This window comes from Neomonachus schauinslandi, chromosome 5 (genome assembly GCF_002201575.2).
Source record: "Neomonachus schauinslandi chromosome 5, ASM220157v2, whole genome shotgun sequence".
Taxonomy (NCBI): domain Eukaryota; kingdom Metazoa; phylum Chordata; class Mammalia; order Carnivora; family Phocidae; genus Neomonachus; species Neomonachus schauinslandi.
In genome coordinates this window covers 118,274,166-118,294,864 of record NC_058407.1, presented here as the reverse complement: position 1 = coordinate 118,294,864, position 20,699 = coordinate 118,274,166, and the positions used below count along the sequence as shown (strand labels likewise).

Genomic DNA, 20,699 nt, shown 5'->3' with positions numbered 1-20,699 from the left:
AGAGAAGGAACACAAGCAGGGGGAGTGGGAGAGGGAGAAGCAGGCTTCCTGCGGAGCGGGGAGCCCAATGCGGGGCTCAATCCCAGGACCCTGGGATCATGACCTGAGCCGAAGGCAGACGCTTAACGACTGAGCCACCCAGGCGCCCCTCCTGTCAGATTTTAATCTAAGTAAGTTGTCCTAACAAGATTAAAATTTGTTCTATTAATAACTGTGAATGGGCTTAGGAAAACAGCATCACTTGACTAACAAATTTGCCTGTCCTTTTCATTTTCTGTGACCCACCAGTGACTATTGACAACCCATGAGTCAGCTGCTTCCAATTTTCATCCAGTATGTAAAACCCAAGATAAACAACCTTTTTGCTATCTATGTTTAAATACATATTTTTAATATTAATATATTTTAAGATGCTGATTGTATGTGGTTAAATTTCGATATATATAGTTATATAACAATTTAGGAAAACCACACCTCACTCTGAAGCTGCGTAACTTCTCTTGCAAAAACACTATCGATTGTGGCTGGCATCTGCTTATAAAGAGAATTGGAGAGGTTCGCCTTAATGGTGCCTTTGTATTTTGCCTAGAGGGGGGAAAAAGGAAAAAAAATTAATAAGCGCTACTTTTTTTTACTGTGAATATTGAAAGAGAATAAAAAGAAATTTTCTTCAGAAACAGAATTAATTTAAAAACCTGAAGACCATTTTAACCTTAGATACTAGACTGAAGAACATATTCTGAAGAGAGATAAATCCAATTTATTATGGAAAAAGCTTTAAAACGAGATGCTCAAGAAAATAATGACTACTTTTCTATTTTAACCTATGCATGTTGTATAGATGTATAGAGAGTTTCAGATGTTTGATCAGCAAAGAAAAACCTGAGAAAAATGAGACATTTGAGTTGTTCCAGAAAATACAAGTTGGTAGAATGTAGTGTCTAGAACTTGAATGCAAAGGACAGTGCTCCTTTATTCAAATCTTTTTAACCTCCTTCTACCACGACTGCGGTGGTGGGGGCGGGGAGGTACCTTTTTGTTGTTTCTGTGTCTTCCCACCTCCAATCTGCATTGTCTCAGAGTGATCCCCAAAATTCATTACTAGTAAATAGAAACGCTCCTTCACCATTTCTCTTAGAGAGATTAGGTGCAAAGTAACACAACAGATTGCCCACTTCCTTTTTTTTTTTTTTTCCTTTTTGTGCTCTGCAGTTAACTCCTTCAGGAAAAAGAATCAATTGGGAATGAGAAACATCAAGAGAGTCTTTGCACAGGAGAAATAAAAGCTAATGCAAACCTACAAAACCACGTTTTTCCACACACTGACGTTACCCCCACTCAAAACTAGATGTGAGCGTGGATTTATTGAGCGTAGGCCTTGTGTAATCCTTGTGTTCTCACAACTCGTTGGATGTGGGTAGTCAATAAGAGAAAATTTGCCAGTTTTCCTCAAAGTGTTTTCACATCAGCAGAAATAATCCTGAGAATATCATGGTGATCTTTTTCCAACATAACTTATGAAACACTAAATGTCAGTCATTTGCAATACTGTTGTACTCATCCTCTTTTCAAATTTCTCTCTCCTGAGTGATCTAGTCACAGACTACAGAAATGCCTCCTCACAGAAATCGCTGTTAACATGGTGCTTTATAATGCAGCATAATCTGCAGTTGGAAATGCTCTCAGAGACTGTATGATTTTTCAGCTGGAAAATGAATGTAATGCGTTTCTCTGTGGTCTCATAATAAGTGTCTCTGTTGAACTGATCCTACTCAAAAATAGTTTAAATTGATTTAAAATTACTTACCAAAGGTATCACGTTTTATAGAATCAGCTGGTAAATTTTACTTATTTTCAAAATGATATTCAACAACTTACAACTAGTACACCTATTAGGAAATAAAATAATGGAATTTCTAAAACTATTTTTCCAGTACTTTCTACTTATCAAATAAAATATCTCTTTTCAAGAGTGATCCTACATAAATATGAAAGGGTTAGAGTTGAAATATAGACATATATAATAAAATATATCAACCATTGGGCGCCTGGGTGGCTCAGTTGGTTAAGCGACTGCCTTCGGCTCAGGTCATGATCCTGGAGTCCCGGGATCGAGTCCCGCATCGGGCTCCCTGCTCGGCAGGGAGTCTGCTTCTCCCTCTGACCCTCCTCCCTCTCATGATCTCTGTCTCTCATTCTCTCTGTCTCAAATAAATAAAATAAAAAATCTTTAAAAAAAAAAAAAAAAAAAAAATATATCAACCATAAAGTTAATTGATATGGTGCATAGGATTACATAATTATGTAGATATTACCAACACTCAGTGGCGCTCTCAAAAATATTATTCTCTAATTTTAATGCACAAATTTTTATCTACATAAATAGAAAATGAAAATGCAAACTATTTTGCAAGTTTTGAAGCCTTACCTCAGAAATAAAAGCACCGATATTTTTTACATGGTTTAGCATGGGAGTGTCAGTCACAAATGTACACTTGTCCTTAGACTTTTTATACTCTTCTTTATAATGAATCTAAAAGAGAGAATAATTTACAGAAGATGAGAAAGAAGAAAAACAATTTTAATGCCCCTCTTTTGAACAGAATTACTTGAGGAAGTCTGTTTTCTAAAGTAAATACTCAAATGAGGAATGATGCTCAAAACCAGCCAAATCAAATAAATGGATATCTAGCACAGAAACACAAAGGTGATGAGACACAGAAAAGAAAAGACTGTTCTTTAGATAAGTAAGAGTCCTGTTATCATCAAGGATCATGGTGGCAGAGGCACATTGACTATGTGTCCTGTCTGCCCAGCTTTCTCAGCATAATTATTCAACACTTTCATTTCATTCGACAAGTGTCCTAGTTTATTGTTACTTTCAAGCCACTGACTGAACAGTTAAGCCTACAATCAAACAAAAACATAGCTGCCTACCTCTAGGTTTAAGACAAGTAGTCATCAGGACAGATGGAACCAATTAAGAAGTAGAGGCAGAAATCAAACAAGTGGAGATTACCGTTAGCGTCATTACCTATACATGCTGAATTAGAGGAAGGGGCTCAAACAGTAGCCATGATGAGCTTCCTTTATACTAATTAATTCTGCTCAAATCAAACTTACCCAATTTAGGGGCACCCATAGGCCTCCCTATCTGCCTCCCCTGAAGGGGGAGGAAGAGCGGAACCTGCCCTGAAAGCTTGCCACATGGTGGAGATCATTCCAGAACGCTATGGATAGGCAGATGCACTAGAGAAAGTCCAGAGAGGCTGAACTGAGCATGCTCATTTCTTCTCTCAAACTCAGTAGTAAAAGGAGTTACTCTTTTCCCCTTGAGGAGAGGCCAGAATTGTTACTCTGGGGGGAGACCCTGCATGAACACATGAGGTGAAGTCAGGAACTATATGGGCAAGGCCCTAAAATGTAATCCCACTCTCATGCTAATTGCCACTCAATCTGAAAACTGATGAGGCAAAATTTATGACCAGTTGAGAGGATGAAGGTAATTTGCTAAAAGTTGTATCACCCTGTAATAAAGTCATGTTTATCTACCCAAAACTGTAAATACTTATGCTGAAAAAAATGTCCCAGTTCAGATGATAAATTACATGGTCTCCCTAATTATAACCTAAAAGTGAAGTTGAGTTGACCATATACCGGGTTCTTAAAGGACGTGACTAACACGATGTTGCAACACTAACATTACATCGAGATTTGCCACATGTAAACCTGACTTGAGGGGCATAATTCGACCTGAGGTGTGACCAGATAGGAACATACTAAGCAAAATACCGTATCTCACTGCTGTGACTCTTAGGTATGAGGCGCCTACCGCATTACACATTTGCTTTATTCATGAAATCAACACTGGAACATATTTATCTTATCTGAGCTCTAAATTACTTTTTTTTTCTTCTCAGAGATTAGCCCTAATTTTAGGGCTCTGCAAATCACCCTCCTCAGTCACTAGTAATTAAACAGTTAATGGCAGTATGATAAATAGTAGGCTATTTTGATCATAAGGAGAGAAAAAAAAAAGTATCCCCATTATATAATTAAGTGTGAGAGAAAATAACTTATCATTAGGTTTAAGTTTGGCTCATTATTTTTATCTTTTGCCACTATCTTCTCCCCCCTCACAGTCACATTCTTGACTGCAGTGGTGTGTGCAACGGCCACAGGGCCCCCCGATAGGCTCTGACCTGAGCAGAATGTTCAGGACAAGAGCACAAGATAAGGGTGAAGTATTTAGTTCCTTCACTGTGCAGGCAAATAGTTCAGTCTTAAGTGGGGTCTCCAGTCCTTTCTTTGGTCTTTAAAAGATAGGTACACACACACATACATACACACCCACACACGTATTATTTGCTTATTGTCACTCCTATTGTATTTCTAATGAATTTTACCTGAGTCATGATAAGCAAATGGTCTTACATTTTTATATAAAGAATGCTACATTGTGTTAGCCTTCCTCTACCAAGATAATAGAAAAAGATAGATGGGTGGGAACTACACCGGTGAGGGACACAACATCCCAGGTGAAATAAAATCACTAAATAGACGGCCACTTCCTACAGAGCCATGGCTCCGTCTATTGGATAGACTGCCTATGCGACCCCATTCTTTCCCAATAACAGAACACAGATGTATTTATGAGAGTAGCCAGACCCTTGCCCCAGTCCCAGAGGATGAGTTGCTCTAAATCAGACACGGTTTGCTCCTTGAGAGCAAACAGTAAGACACCCCAAATATTTACCTTCTGCTCTGACCACACCCATTAATCCCACCATGTCTCAACTACAACCCTTAGCCAGCGACTGGCCTCCCCTGGTGCCCAGCTCTGGCCACAGGACATTTATAGAAGTCTTCCCAGCAGTGTTCCTGGTGTTTCTGGGGCAAAGGGGAAAGACTTGCTGGCTCAGCCCTTTGACACTTTTCTCTTCCACCTTTCCCAGTCATAGGGATGCAGCAGCCATGAAGTCACCACAAGGCAATAAGTCACCATACTAATGATGACAAAGCAGAAGGAAAGGAACCTGAGAGCCTGAGAGTATCTACCATACCAAGACTGGACCCTTTACCTCCACACTTCATTATGTGAGAATGAAAAATCCCACCTATATGTTAAGCTTCTATGTTAGGGTCTTCCTGTCACTGGTGGCCATCTGCACTCATGACCAAGATACTATCCAAGTTACTTTCTAATAGGGAAAAAAAAAAAAAGGTGGGCAAAGTTGATGACTTAATACTCAGTAAGACACCCCAAATATTTACCTTCTGCTCTGACCACACCCATTAATCCCACCATGTCTCAACTACAATTAGAGTTAAATCAGTTCAGTGATGCTTTCTCCTCTTAGCCCAGTCTCTTTCACTTGGTATGACCGTAGCTAATGGCTAACCTTGGATGACAGATGTAGAAATGTCTGAGGATATTTCCTTTTACAGGTACTCTTTTTTTTTTTAAGATTTTATTTATTTATTTGAGAGAGACAAAGAATGTGAGCAGGGGTAGGGGCAGAGGGGAAGGAGACAAGCAGATGACCCACGGAGTGGGGAGCCTGACACGGGGCTGGATCCCAGGACCCTGAGATCATGACATGAGCCAAAGTCAGACACTTAGCTAACTGAGACACCCAGGCGTCCCTCCTTTTCCAGGCACTCTTAACCAAAAGTATCGAGAAAATCTTCTGTCAAATGGAGCCATACTGGCTCAATGGATCGAACCCTGGAAGAGAACAGCAGTCCCCTCACTCTGTGGTGATGGGGCGGAGGACGCTCCAAGCTAAGGTTGCTATGCCAGGTTCTCTTAACACAGTCAGAGCTCTCTCTGGAGGGATAGTCGTGGAATCTGATGCTTTTAGCACTGGAAGAATTTACCCACAACAATGTTCATTTGCCTGGAAAATATTCTTTTTGCTGCCATGCGAGTGAATACCCTCAAAGGGGTTGAACCAAAACACTGGGTCACAAGCTTCATGCAGATGTGGCCAAACTCACTCTGCAGACACTCTTGATGCCTAATTTATAAGAAATACACAAAAATATCTCCTTTAACCTAATATGTTCTACGACCACCTGACAAAAGGCTACTAGATCCATGATTCTGATGGCTCAATATAGTTAATAGGCTTGACTTATTCAAGGAATTCATTAGATAGTTGACCAATAGGCCCAGAGAGAGAGAATATCTGGGGGAATAAAAAGCATTATGTGGTTAACAGAAAAATAAAAGAGGCGACCTCAGAGGACCAAGTAATTTGGGAGAGTGAGTTATGCAGAGGGAAACCAGGTAGAGCAAAAAAAAAATGGAAAAATGCCTCACACTGATGCCCCATAGTGAAGCCACCTGACCTGAAAAACATCCATTTCTTTCTAGGGAGAACTGTAAGTCCCTGGACTTATTTCTAGATCATTCCTATGCAACATTAGTGACACAGAACACAGTACTATACGTGGGGCGCCTGGCACACAGCAGAAGAGGAACAACATGATGATGGCCAAGGTCTGGGAGTCGGGCAGACCTTGTTTCAAATCCCAGGTGTGTGGCCCACTAGCTGTATGGTTTGGTGAACAGAACGTGAGGCCGCTTCTCACGGCTTCAAGGTGAAGACCCGTGCAGACCAGGCAAACAAGACACCAAATTCACCTGAGGACGCGGGCTACAAAGAGATTGCCTTCAAACAGACAAAAAGGCTCAGGTAAACACACAGATGCCCCTCTGGGATACAAGGGATTGGAAAACAAATGAACAGACCTGAAGGTTTGTCTTTAAGTTTGAGACCCGGGAACAGGCCCTTGCACTAAATGAAACGTGGGCACTAACTGAGGGGAACCGTCAGAAGCAGGAGAGGGCCTCAACTGGAACTCCCATCTAATTCCCTGAGACCATTCGTCCACTTCTACATCGGTTTCCGCTCCGTGACTGCCGCAACTCAAATACACATTTTAGACAACCATCTAGTAAAGCAGACAATAGAATAGACATGAGAACTTCCAATGTAATTTCATCAGCTCCATATAAAAACACCGATGACGCTGACCGTGGATAAAGCAGTTTGTACCTTTTCAACCAAACTTCAAAAACCTAGAAAATCTACTGGGTCCAGTACATAAAGTCCTTCCAGAAAGTGTAAATTAAAATTTGTTTTTAGAATGATGGTACAAACTCCTCTTTTCAGTTTTATTTTAGAGACAAAAGAAGTCCTTGCTCAGACTCTTCATTGGTAAATATAAAAATTCCAAAAATAAAAAAAAACAAACCAGTATCTTAAAAAGTATGGAATTCTATTTTGAAAGAAAAGGTGAACATGTACACAGATATAAATTAGGCCACAATCTGTGATCTAAATATTTAAGTAGTACAGAGATTCTGCCATGCAGCATAAATCTATAATAAACAGAAATTACTCCCACACATTTGATTTCTCCTACATGGGAGAGGACTAACAGGGCTTTGGCTTTTGCAAAATGGTAAAGGCCATGCCCCTCACCATAAGGTTGGTTTTACAGTCACTGAAAAATGATCTTATCCAAAACAACTCCAATAAAATCACCTACTCACTGAAGTTGCCACTTCGGTTCCAATGGTTTATATAATATACTTTAGCTCATCCACAATTACCCTTTAATAAAAAACATAACAACGCTGGAAGAGGTACTATTTCTGGAGTTACGAAACTTCAGGTTTTAAATAGTAGCATTCCCATTACCAATATTAGTGTAATCAATAACAGTAAAGCTAAGATAAACTGTGCAAGGAAATATACAGAAAGAGCAAACACAGCAGAATGGCTAAGGCCAAGAGGGCTTTGTGTTCAATCCTTTTCCCCACTGCTTAACTGTGTGACCCAGGCAAGATACTTAACCTCTCTGAGTCTTTGTTTCTTCACCTCTAAAATGAGAAAAACAGTGGAACCCATCTTAGAAGCTGCAATGCCTGGCACATAGTCCTCGATAAATCTTAACTAGGCTGATGTTACTGTTGTTGTCATCATTCCATCACTATTATAGTTTACAAAGAACTTTCACATGCAGTAGCTTAGAACTCTCAATAATAGCACAAAGAAATACTCCATTTAAAATTCAATTACATTACACGTCAAATATATGGAAAGAGTATGATTCCCACCATCCTCTGGCTCTTTCTGACAAGCCACAAGGAGACAGAGAGTCATATATAAAATGTTACTGGATGGATACAAAAATAATTTACAGATGTAGTAGTTAATAAACACTAACATCTCTTGAGTGCTCACAATGTTCCAGACAGTTCACTAAACATTTCAGATGTGTTACCATTACTTAAAGAAACTGTAATAGAGGTTGCCCTTGAGGAACTGAGCCCAGTCCCATTACATAACCTGCCCCAACGTTACTGTTAAATTGATGTAGGCAGGTTGACTTCAGAGAACACGCCAAAGTACCACCCCACTTCCCCGAATTGACGTCCTTTGAAAACAAACATTTGCAAAATATTCTGATCACTTTGCTCATTAACTACAACAGAAACGGCCAGTATTGTGCTCGCTTCTCTACAGACGCAAGCCCTATTCACTTTTCACAAGTCATCTCTCCTCTGCACCGGCAACTCTCTTACGGTCATGTTAATGAGAGCATCTAAATGCTCTTCCCTGGTGAGCAACACTTTTTCCTTGTGCTTCTAGAATTCTAGTTTACGTATTTACTGGTTTACCATTACATAACTACTAGTGTATATATATGTTACATAGTTCTACTATTCTAGGATTCTCCGGAGATAGGATATACACTGATCCCAGTTAATGAAAAAAGTCATGAGAAAAATGCTCCTTTTTACTCATACTGTCATCATCTAGTTCAGGATTCTTACCATGCAGTTCAGTAGCCCATGAACCCCAGATTATAAATACATTTTATGTATTTATATACATATACATATATATATACAATATACAAAATTATATATTTGTTTTCTGGTTTTGAAAACTGTTGCATTCATCAGAGTCCTCGAAAAATCCCCAAAATGTTTTTTAAAAAAACCATTCATTTAGACAGAGATCCTCCCGAAATAAATTCCATCACCATACAAATTTTAAAAGGCTTTGTGGTTCACACACAGAATGTGCTCTGAAATTTCAATGCTTTATGATTTCTTGCCAGAGTGACAGTGAAATTCATAAGGGACAGCACTCTGGATTAAGACCACGGAGACCTGCTCCTACAGAAATTCTCTGTATAGGTGACCTTGAGGAAATCAACGCAAATTTCTGGACTTAGTTCCATGATCTGGAAAATAATTGTGTTTTAACAGATGACTGCAGGGTTTTCTCCCCAACTCAATGATTCGATGACATAATAGTGCCACACACACAGTGCAAAATAAGAAAAAAATTCCTTAAGCCACTTACATCACTAATGAGTTTGGTGCATTTTCTGGCCAATTCCATCCTTAGGTCTTCAATAACAGGCTTAAAAAACACCTGTCCAGAAAAACAAGGAAAGGAAACATTTTTTTCTAAAGATCAACTTAGAGGAACAAATACCCTTCTTCAGCTGGTGTGTTCCCACTCACCGTGTCATTTTCATCTTCTTCTTCCTCTGTTTTTCCCTCTTCCATTTCATCTTTTACATCCTCAAATATAGGGACCCTCATTTTTACTCTACGTATAGAGGGTTTTTTTCTTTTCTTTCTTTTTTTTTTTTTTTTTGAATTCTCGGGAACAGCCCCTTTCTCTGTACTACAGCACCTTTGAGCTCTTAGAGTCTCTGGTGTTCTGGCAGAAATGACCTTGCCCAGGCCTCATCCCTATTTAGCTCACACTTCACCCTCTTATCACAACTGCGTGTGAGTGGATGGATGGGATTGCGGAGGTCAGCCAGGGCGAGCCTCCCAAGTGGAAATACCACTCCAACTGGCAAAATTCAATTTTGTGACCTTTTAAAGTCAACATTCCCTAAACTGGGTAAGCAATCCAAAAGAGACCATTTATTTACATTTCACTAATTTAATTCATTCATAAAATAGTTTGAGAGAAACTTAAAGATTGTGGGAAAAATGACTCCACTATAACACTCAAGATAGCACAGCCCAAAGCCTGTTATCTCAAAGACTTCTTAACTCCATCTAAATAAAGCTTTTGCTGGGACGTCAGACATATCTCGGATTTGGTATAGTGAATCCAGATCATTGAAACCTAAGTTAAATTTTTTATGAGACAAACACATACTTCTCACATTCTAAAAGGTACTAACTTTAAATTAGCTGATGAAAGGCTAGTAATTTATTATGAAAAGCCCTTTGAACCACTTCAAAGAATCTATTCTGAGTTAATTATGACTGTTAATCTTATATTGCTATTGTGTTATTTTAATTGTAAACATCATTAAACATGAGAAGTTGCAATTAACATAGGTTGATATATCATTTAAGAATTCTAGAAACATCATTGTTTCAAAAAATAATAACCATGCTCTTCCAATTCTGCCCATTGTGTCAATTTTTATAAATTCACTAGCTTTTATATTATAAAATATTCACTCTTTATATAATCCTCAATGTGTACTGCATGCCTGGAAAAGTTTGGAAAAATATTTATAATGTAACATGTGTCATCAGTTATATAATTAAAAATATATTTCTCAAAAAATCCTTTATTGTCAACTTAGGCAATAACAAGGGTCTATGCAACTCATAATTTGTCATTATTGATTTTCTTCTTAATTGCCTTGGCCTTACCTAAACTAAAAATTCTGACAAGAAAAATATTCTAACATCTATATGATATAGATTATTCCTCAAATTGTTTTCCATGAGGCTAAAATTCCACAGAATACTCTGGAGGGGGAAGGAGGTTTCTTAAGCAAATATGTTTGGAAAAACCTGTATATTCATCTCTACCCCTATGACTTAGAGATCCACATGGCATAATGACAAATCAGAAACTCCAAGAAGACCCACAACCAAGAAAACTGGTTAGGTTTTCTTAATCCAGCATTTCTGAAACATGAAATCCTATTCATCTAATCTAATCTTATCTACCTACTTACCTACCATTTTTTAATGATACCCGATGCTCCAGAAAATTAACATTCTTCTGTGAAGTATTACTTAGGGAAACATTATCCTACTCTGAAAAAATAATGTATTCTAGAATAGTTGTTGGTCTTTTCATGAGATGATTTTTGATACAGGCTAACTTAATGGCATCACATATCCTGCTTACTAGCAAAATGCCAAAAAGAAGTCCCCAAGGGCGCTGAATTTGGAAACCTTCACTTTTAAAGTAACAACTATGTTATTTTAAACATAGCTGTGTAGAGAATTCTACAAGGAATCTCTCTGCACATTATATTTGTTCCATAAGGGAGCCGAATGTCTGACCTCTGTTTCCCTCAAGTCTTCTGCCAAAAGACTGTTCTAATATTCTACAGAAGATCTATCACATAATCTTTATTTGGAAAAAGGGAAGAGCAATTTCTGTAAGCTTTTCTATCAAACTTCTAGAAGCATGGGGAGAAAATTTCACCAAAGCTACTTCAGATGACTTGTGTCGCTCATGGTGACATCTAATCCCATAGTGAGTTACCTTCAGTGAACTTCAACGGCTGCTTTTCCTCATTTCCCATCATGTAATATGTGCTTATTGACTCTCCACTGTGCTGGAAGAAAATAACCTGTTGAGATTATACACAGAAGTTCTGAAAGCAAAACCAAACACCATACGCAAGGTAAACACACATTTTCCATTTGTGGATTTTAGAGTCAGAATTTTAAACCCAGAGGGATCCTTAAGAAATCAATCTTACTAAAAGCCCTCTCTTTTACAGAGGACAAAATTAAGACCAAGAGAAATTAATTATTTGTCTCATTCACAAAGTTACTCAATGGAATACCAGGACCAAAACTTAATCAGAGCTTTATGTTCATTCATTTAAATAAGCGTTGCTATGTCAGACACTGACTGTGCTTGGTGCTGGGGATGTAATGGTGAATAACCATAGTCTGTGCTAAGATAAGGCAGGAAAAAAAAAAAAAAAACATCATTCAAGACGTGCTGGATGAACCCCTTAATGGATTGTTTGGCAAGCTACATACATTATTTCTTCTGATTGAATGTATCTTCTTTTTTTTTCCTCTCTCCTGTAAGTATGATATAAAATTCATGTAAAGTTTTCTTTTTTTTTTTTTTTAAAGATTTTATTTATTTATTTGAGACAGAGAGAATGAGAGAGACAGAGAGCACATGAGAGGGGGGAGGGTCAGAGGGAGAAGCAGGCTCCCTGCCGAGCAGGGAGCCCGATGCGGGACTCGATCCAGGGACTCCAGGATCATGACCTGAGCCGAAGGCAGTCGCTTAACCAACTGAGCCACCCAGGCGCCCTCACGTAAAGTTTTCTTGAAAACATTTTAAGCCTTGCACTTTATCACAGCAAAGCTCTCTTGTCAGTAGCTCCCAGATGCAACTTGGGAAATAAGAAGAAAGTTCTTCATGGATAGCTATCATGTTTCAAAATTCCCTATTTCCCTCTTTTTTTTTTAACCAAGTTAAATGTCATGGTTTAATATATATCTTCACTTTGGGGCACCCCAGTAAGGGAATATCAGTATAACTGCCAATCCCTTTTGCTTATTGTGTACTTTACGTGTGTTGCCTACCTCTTACTTTAGTACTCTACCCATGCCCTCATACTGAATGAGACCAACGTGGGGATCACATTATTTATGGCAAGACCCTCAACTTCCCTCTATGACTCTCCCACATCTTCTAGGGCAAATTTTTTAATCCCTCTCCACCCTAATTCTCCATAGTTAAAGAGAAAAACCAAATTGCCAGAAGTTATTAAAAGCAAAGCAGTTAAAAAATGGCAAAGCTTCTCATAAACACAAGATTTGTCAACTGTCCAACAAAGTTATACAGTTCCAGGAAAAGCACTTGATATGAAAGGGTCTTCTCATTTCACCGGGTAAGACTCTATAATATCAATATGTGTTTAAAGGCCAGAAGAGCCTCATACAGCCTAACAGCCTAAAGATAAGGGCTAACTTGCATATTACAATACAGAAGTCTTTTTTTTTTAAGGTTTTATTTATTTGAGAGAGAGAGAGAGAGGGAGAGGGAGAGGGAGAGGGAGAAGCAGACTCCCCGCTGAGCAGGGAGCCCGATAGGGGCTTGATCCCAGGACTCTGGGATCATGACCTGAGTCGAAGGCAGACGTTTAACCGACTGAGCCACCCAGGTGCTCCCAAAAGTCTTTAGTCTGTTTAGAGTTTGATGTTTTTGTGCAAGCAAATGTATTTCCATAGCAACTGCCAGGTCCCAGGGGTGATTCAGGTCTTGGGACAGAGCCCCTGGCCAAGGAAACTCCTATGTACGAACAACACCTGTCCTGCAGTGTTCCCCTGTCTGCAGGGCTCTTAAGGTCATGTGCAGTAAGAATTGCCCAGATTGTGATCAATGTTTCATACTTATATCACTTTTTCCTCTTTTCTTGATAGTGATAGAACATGTGCTTTTTGCCAACATGGTGATGAGAGACTTGCAAATGAAAATCCATAATAATTAAAATAGATGGAGATTCAGTTCTGAGTTGAGGGAAAACTTCCAGAGATAAACTGAATTTTTCCATCTTAGGAATCAATTCAAGATTTCTTATTACAAAATATTCCCCCTGAATGGTTAGGTGAGAGAGGAATTAGTTCATCTGACTTGTTTGCCTGTCTTGGCAGTCTTTCATAGACTTGTTTTCAGTTGCCTGGGTTTTTTCTTTTCTTTCTTTCTTTCTTTCTTTTTTTTTTTTTTTTAATGACTACCTCCCAGAAGTCTCAGTTGAACCCCTGGTCATTTTACTTCTGCCTCACATAGTTCCTCACAGTTTGGCAACTGTCCAAAAGAGAACTTTACTGGTAGATGAGGGGATGAAATTGTTTCTTCAAACCAGAAATGTATGCTCTCTTGGGCAATTTGTGTTCTTTATAAAAGACAAGAGCTTCGCTTAATATTAGCCCAATCTATTTTTACAATTTACATTCATTAAGCCCATCTTCTCCTTTTTAATGGTCGTTTCATTACTGTTTGTTAATTAGAAATCAAAAGAATACAAAGCAACCTGAATAATTGTCACCATTACTAATTATGCCATTAAAATAAGATTTAATAGAATGGGGTTTTTTTTGTATTCATATTCCTGTTTTCACAAGTAGAGATCCTGTTCACAAACGAGAGCTATATATCTAAACTGGTATCGGAGGAGGAGAACAACAAGAAACTGCAAATCATTTTTGGCACAATTTCCGGGTCGGGTGTGGTTGGGATGCCAAAATCAAAAGTATTGTTCCAGATGTATTGACTGAGGGGCATGTGTTCTCATTCAGAGTCCACATTTACATGAGCATCCAGCGAACTGAAGGACTTTGATTTAATTCACTGCTTACTTGAGACATTAGTTCAGTATGAACAACAGTGAAGCTCATACAGTCACTTCCACAGGCCTTCCTGCTGGGAGAAGCCCAAGGTCTGAGTGGCCTCTGTAAGCCTTGTAACCAGAACCAAAGGGTCAGGCTCAATCAAACAGCTTGGCTATACCAAAAAGTATCCCTTTCCTAGAATTTCGTGTGAGATGTGTCAGGAAGAATTGTGAAAGACTTTGAAACTGGCAAAAAAAAAAAAAATTTACCTCCTGTGTTATCTAGTGTTACCTTCTGGGTAATTTGGCCTTTTGCTGTCTGAACTGCCTCATGAGACCATAAAATGTTAAAAACTGGTAACAATGCTAATGATGCTTTATCCATACAAATGCAAATTAATTGTGTCCTGGGGAAAAGCAATTGATTACTGGTCCTGTCAATAGAGCTTTTTGCCTTTATTTCTAAATTCATTTCAGCAATTCCTTATTACCCATTCTCCAAATTCACCTTTGAACCAATCTTAACTTCTTACTGGTGCCCTCATTCACTAATGAGGTAAAATATTTTAAGTGTGTTTATTTTGTGTTTCATGAGAATCGTGATTTCACCATTTTTTAAAAAAAATATCCTTTAACAGATAGAAATGCTTTAATTATCCTCATTGCTTTCCTTCAACATTTGGCAAAAGTAGAAAAGAAGTTACCACCGGACAAAGCACTCGGCTCTCCACTGTGAAATACAGTTGTAACAATGTTTGGTGTTTATTGAAATTAGCTCTTTGTTGTGTTTTGTTCTCAGGTCTGATTTCGCTTGACTATTGGCAAATGCCACATGTGTGCTTTTATATACGTACATTCTCACACAACACACAAACACACACACACCATACACACACATACACACATGCACACACACACAACACATACACATGCACTAGAGCAGAGTTAATTCACCACAGCTGCCAGTTAGTTCCCTCTTGAAAAGCATACAAGGCCTCAATAAATGCAAAGACTTAATTACTTCTCACATCTGGAAAAACTTGAATATGAGAGTGGATTTATTGAAGAAGCTCTTTGCTTGGCTGTCAACACCATATCAAGAGCCAGAGAGAGCACGTGGGCTTGATCACTGTTGGCAATTCTTTAACTCTTCAGAGATAGATGTCCTATCAATTAATTCATAACATGTCCTAAGCAGGGACAAGATTTATGAATTTTATGAAAACACGGGGAAGTAAATGATTTCCTAGTGGTTTATGGAGAAAAGCTGTTTTTGTCATGTTTTCAGGGGGAAAAAAAAAATCAGGTTTTTTTTTTTTTTTTTTTTTTTTTTTAGATTTTATCTACTTGACACACAGAGAGATAGCAAGAGCAGGAACACAAGCAGGGGGAGTGGGAGAGGAAGGAGCAGGCTCCCCGCGGAGCAGGGAGCCCGACGCCGGCTTGATCCCAGCACCCTGGGATCGTGACCTGAGCCGAAGGCAGACGTTTAACGACTGAGCCACCCAGGTGCCCCTCAGATATTTTTTAAAATGAGAAAATCCTCAAATTCTAAGCAAAGAAGGGAAGGTTTGGGGGTTGTAGAGCACATTAAAACAGACAGCCATTAGAACAATTATTTACATAAACACATGCAAAGCTAGACGATTTTGCCCCTTTTGGAGAGAGTGTAATGATGTTCCTTAAAGGGAAATTGGGGAGTTACATGAGCTCATAACAAGAAGATTTAGTAGAAACCAAGCAATGGGCAGATCTCCCCCTAGAGAGGATATTTAAGCCAGAATTAGACAGAGTGATGGGGTTTAGGGAATGCATCCAAAGAGCATTTGCAAAGACCCAGAGACAAGAGTTGGAGGAACCAAAAGTTCAGTGTCACTGGAGAATACAATGGAGAGAGAAGAGGACAGCAGAGGGACCTCAGGGGACAGACTGATGAAGTAAATGGGCGGAAATCACTTATCCTAACACAAAAAGCTTAAGCCAGTTTGAACCATGAATCCTTTACAAGCAACACAGTTCCTGGTCAATTAACTGCGGAAACAGCACCTTTACACCTCCTCTATTCCCTTCATATGCCTCGGATTTAATTTTTACCCCTTCATTTTACCATTAGCCAATTTAAATACACTGTGTATCTGGAATTCATGAAAATTCATAGTGAAGAAATCACTTCCAGGTTTGTTAGTTTAATGAAGAAAAATATTCAAGGGAAATACATGTGTGTTATATATCCCCCCAAATAAATGGAATTTATGTTAAATGTGTTTAAAATACAAATTTCACACTTCCACATTTCTACAATTACAAGTTTATTATTGGAATGCACCTATTTTTTTCTACTCTTTCCTAAATAAATATCAATGTTTCAGCAGAAACCTTATAGCATCCAATTACTATACCTATGTTCACTAAGGATTTGTTTTATCCAGAAATCATGATTTTTTTTTTAAGATTTTACTTATTTATTGAGAGAGGGAGAGAGCACACACAAGCCGGGGTGTGGGGAGGGGGAGAAGGAGAGGAAGAAGCAGACTCCCTTCAAAGCAGGGAGCCCAACATGGGGCTCAATCCCAGGACCCTGAGATCATCATTTCACCATAGTTGTAAGCCAGAGAAAAAACACAACTGATCCTCACAAATTCAGAACTTTTGAAGCTCTAATTTCTGCTTCTTTCTTATTCCAATTGTTTCCATGGATGTATAACTCAAAATATAACATAGTATCAAAATAGGATCATAGTTAAAGCAAATCCATAATTAAAACAGCTGTATAGTGATGTTTTAAAACAATTGGTACCCTTTGAATAGTGAGGACTAGTTGAACATATATTGGGGGTAATTTCTGAGTACTTTACCTTCTTTATTACTTAATATGTGTGTGTGTGTGTCTTCATTTATTTCACCATGCACCAATATTTTTGTGTGCATTCTATGGGCCAGGCACTATTTTAATCTCCTCAGATAATCAATGAACAAAACCGATAAACATCTCTACCCATCTCTCCTATAGCAATCACATATTCGTTCATCAAATATTGATTGAGCATCTACTTTATGCCATGAGCTGTAATAAGCATTGCATCCCGGGGGTATTTCAGATACTGAATATACATATGATAGTCAATATTCACTAGTATATTCAGTGAAATATATGAATTTTCTTAGACTATGATAAAATTTGTTGGACTTATAAAACATACATTTCAAGAAAGTAGCAGCACGTTTTAAAGATTTTCTATCAATGTTCAATTAACTTTATAGATGTCTATTTTCTATCGTATTTTATACTTTATACCTATACATGGTTTTCTCCATCCTTTTTTTTTTTTCTCAAACTGTGTGTGTGAAGTTTTCCTTCATAACCCCAATATGTTTGGCATATTTTTTATTTGCTCCTAAAGTAGCATCCCTCAGGCAATGGTTACCTGTGATGTTTTAACTATTTCAGAAATCATTCTCTGGAGCAGCTCTGTCTAATAGAAATATAATGTGACCTACATATGTAATCTTAAATATTTTAGTTGCCACATTAAAAAAACATATCACATTGATTATAATGATATAGTTGATTCAACTCAATTTATCCAGAATATTATCATTTGAACAGGTGATCAATATCAAAAGGACTGGGATATTTTACATTTTTTTATACTGTCTTTGAAATCCAGTGTATTTTAATCTTACATTTCCAGTACATCTCAATTCAGATGAGCTCTTAGTGGATAGTGATTATCCAATATGCACAGTGTAGCTGTATGTAATGTCATAAGACTGTAAATCATTAGCTCTTTTTCATTTTGATTGTATATACCTTAAATGTGAAAAAGATACATTTAATATTAAACTTCTTAAGATGAGAATTTCAGAATCCTAATAAGCAAGCAATAAAAATTGCAATCTAATTTCATTTCCAGACCTATTTAAATCAGAGTCCTCTGTATGGGAATGTATTTTATTAAAGGTTTAAATTGTTCTTATAAATAATGAATTAACTCTTTAAATGATGTTTTAATTAACTTCACCAAAGGTGTATTTTCAAAATGCTATCTTGTTTCATTAATGAGAATGACATATTTAAAGCCCCAGCAGTTTTCAGGATAAATATTCACTCTTTAATTATCTATCTAATAAATAGATGATTATATGAGTGAATAATAGATATTCACTCTTTATTTCTCTACCTAAATATAAAAAAGTCCAAACAGTGAAATATCCTCCTTTGGTCCTCCCATTTTGAACTCATATAACCCAATTTAAAACACACCAGCAACTGCTTATCAGTTGGGCTAGGTAAATCCTTTTTAAACCATGTTATAAAGCAGTATTACAATAATACTTTACTAAAGAGACTGATAGATCATTTAAAGAAGCTAAGTGTTTTACTGAAATGAGATTTTTTTTCTATTAAAAACTTTAAATTTTCAAATTCTCAACAGAAAAGCCCTTGAGCAATGAAAGGAAACACAGTATCTCTTATTTCTGTTCCACAGAGGACCCAGCTTCTTTTCTCCATGGAACCAGCAAAAGTGGATATTTTGTAACTGCTAGGATCTTCAATAATATCTAAATGCAATGAAGTGCTTTGAATCAAAATTACTGTTACATGAAGTGATATCCAAGGACTTGATTTATAATTGTGTTATTCCTCACCCAAGCTCTGCTGAAAATTCTGGAGAAAGTTAAACTTTATACAAAAATGGAAGGGAGTCAAGAACTCTTAGAAGCTCCCTGCTTGGTACTAGGAGAGGGCACAGAAGGGTGACCACTGTATGCCAAGCACGGTGACAGTGGGCTCTGCATATAAAATCCCATTTAATCCTCACAACACCCATTTTACAGATGAGACACTGGGACCGGGAGTGGATAACTTGCCCAAGTTCTCACACTAAGAGATTCCAACTCAGGTCTATACTGTTTCAATCTGCGTAAAATCTATGGACACATAGAACAATAGAACACTCAATGACTTTTATTTCTTCCTGGTAGTGATATTACTATTATTTTCTATCATCTTTTTCAATTTCCAACTACCAAGGAATTGTCATTACTGACAGTGATTTAAAGGAAGAGTAATTGTGGTATGGGGACAATTGGATTCCTACGATTGGCAAAAATAAGAACTCCCCAGGAGTCAGAAGTGATGGTAAAGCAGGTAATAATGAAGCATTCAGAGCATCCTGGACCTGGCAGGAACCTAATTCGAGAAACTTTCCTGATTTTTATTAATTAATGGAAGATGTATAAGCAGTAGTAAGCTGGAAAATACTTAACAACCATCTCCCCCAGAGAAGAAGGGAAGGAAGGGAGGGAGGGAAGGAAGGAAAGAAGGAAGGAAATGAGGGAGGGAGGGCGGGAAGGAAGGAATGGATGGCTGAGTACAACTGGCTCAGATGAGGGTGCCTGGGTGGCTCAGTTGGTTAAGCAACTGCCTTCGGCTCAGGTCATGATCCTGGAGTCCCGGGATCGAGTCCCGCATCGGGCTCCCTGCTCGGCGGGGAGCCTGCTTCTCCCTCTGACCCTCCCCCCTCTCATGTACTCTCTCTCATTCTCGCTCTCTCAAATAAATAAAATCTTAAAAAAAAAAAAAAAAAAACTGGCTCAGATGAGCTGACATGAGCCAGCAACACAAAACACTGTAAGTAACAACAATTAAGGCCTATATCTCATAGTATATGGACCAAGGGCTGCCAGTCAACCTGAGAAATTAATCTTCCAAATTTTAAAATAGGCATTTCAAGATACAGTTATACCCCTAGTGCTATTCTGTTCTGTAACTGTACGTTGATGAAATCACACTAACAAATAAGATTTCAAATCTATTTGAATAACACTTTTTCTCTACTGATCACTATGTCCTGAGATCATAGAGTCTGTGTTTGTGATACTCTTAAACACAATTCAAATGCATAGAAGATATTGCACACACAAATGAAGGAAAGGGAGTGGAGAATAATTTAAAAGGAAGATTTTACTGCCTTTGAGTAGAGCCTACCCTTTCTACATAGCTGCCTTGACAGCCAAAAAGATTTGGTGAGTTTTCTTTTAAAAGGATTCAATGAATAACAGCTTAAACAGTATGGGGTTTCTTCAAAAAATAAAAATAAAAAAAGAAATACCGTATGATCCAGCAATTCCACCTCTGGGCATTTATCTGAAAGAAACAAGAAACACTAACTCAAAAAGATCTGCTCATGTTCACGCCAGCATTATTTACAATGGTCAAGATATGGAAACTACCTAAGTGTCTATTGAATGGATAAAGAAAATGTGGTATGTATATATATACAATGGAACATTATTCAGCCATAAAAAGG

General features: G+C 38.0%; 1 protein-coding gene across 3 annotated transcripts in view; it reads right to left on the bottom strand.

The window, feature by feature from the left end:
- NEBL (nebulette) overlaps positions 1-20,699 on the bottom strand; it is a 342,628-nt gene that overhangs the window by 94,743 nt on the left and 227,186 nt on the right. The window contains exons 1-4 of one of the 3 annotated variants that reach the window (XM_044915535.1): positions 9,554-9,634; positions 9,390-9,461; positions 2,429-2,533; positions 475-585 (exon numbers count right to left, since the gene is read on the bottom strand). The exons of the other annotated variants lie outside the window; for them this stretch is intronic. Coding sequence (XP_044771470.1) covers positions 475-585; positions 2,429-2,533; positions 9,390-9,461; positions 9,554-9,634 — 369 coding nt within the window. Of the gene's footprint in view, positions 1-474; positions 586-2,428; positions 2,534-9,389; positions 9,462-9,553; positions 9,635-20,699 lie in introns of those variants that run through there. 3 annotated transcript variants of the gene reach the window in all.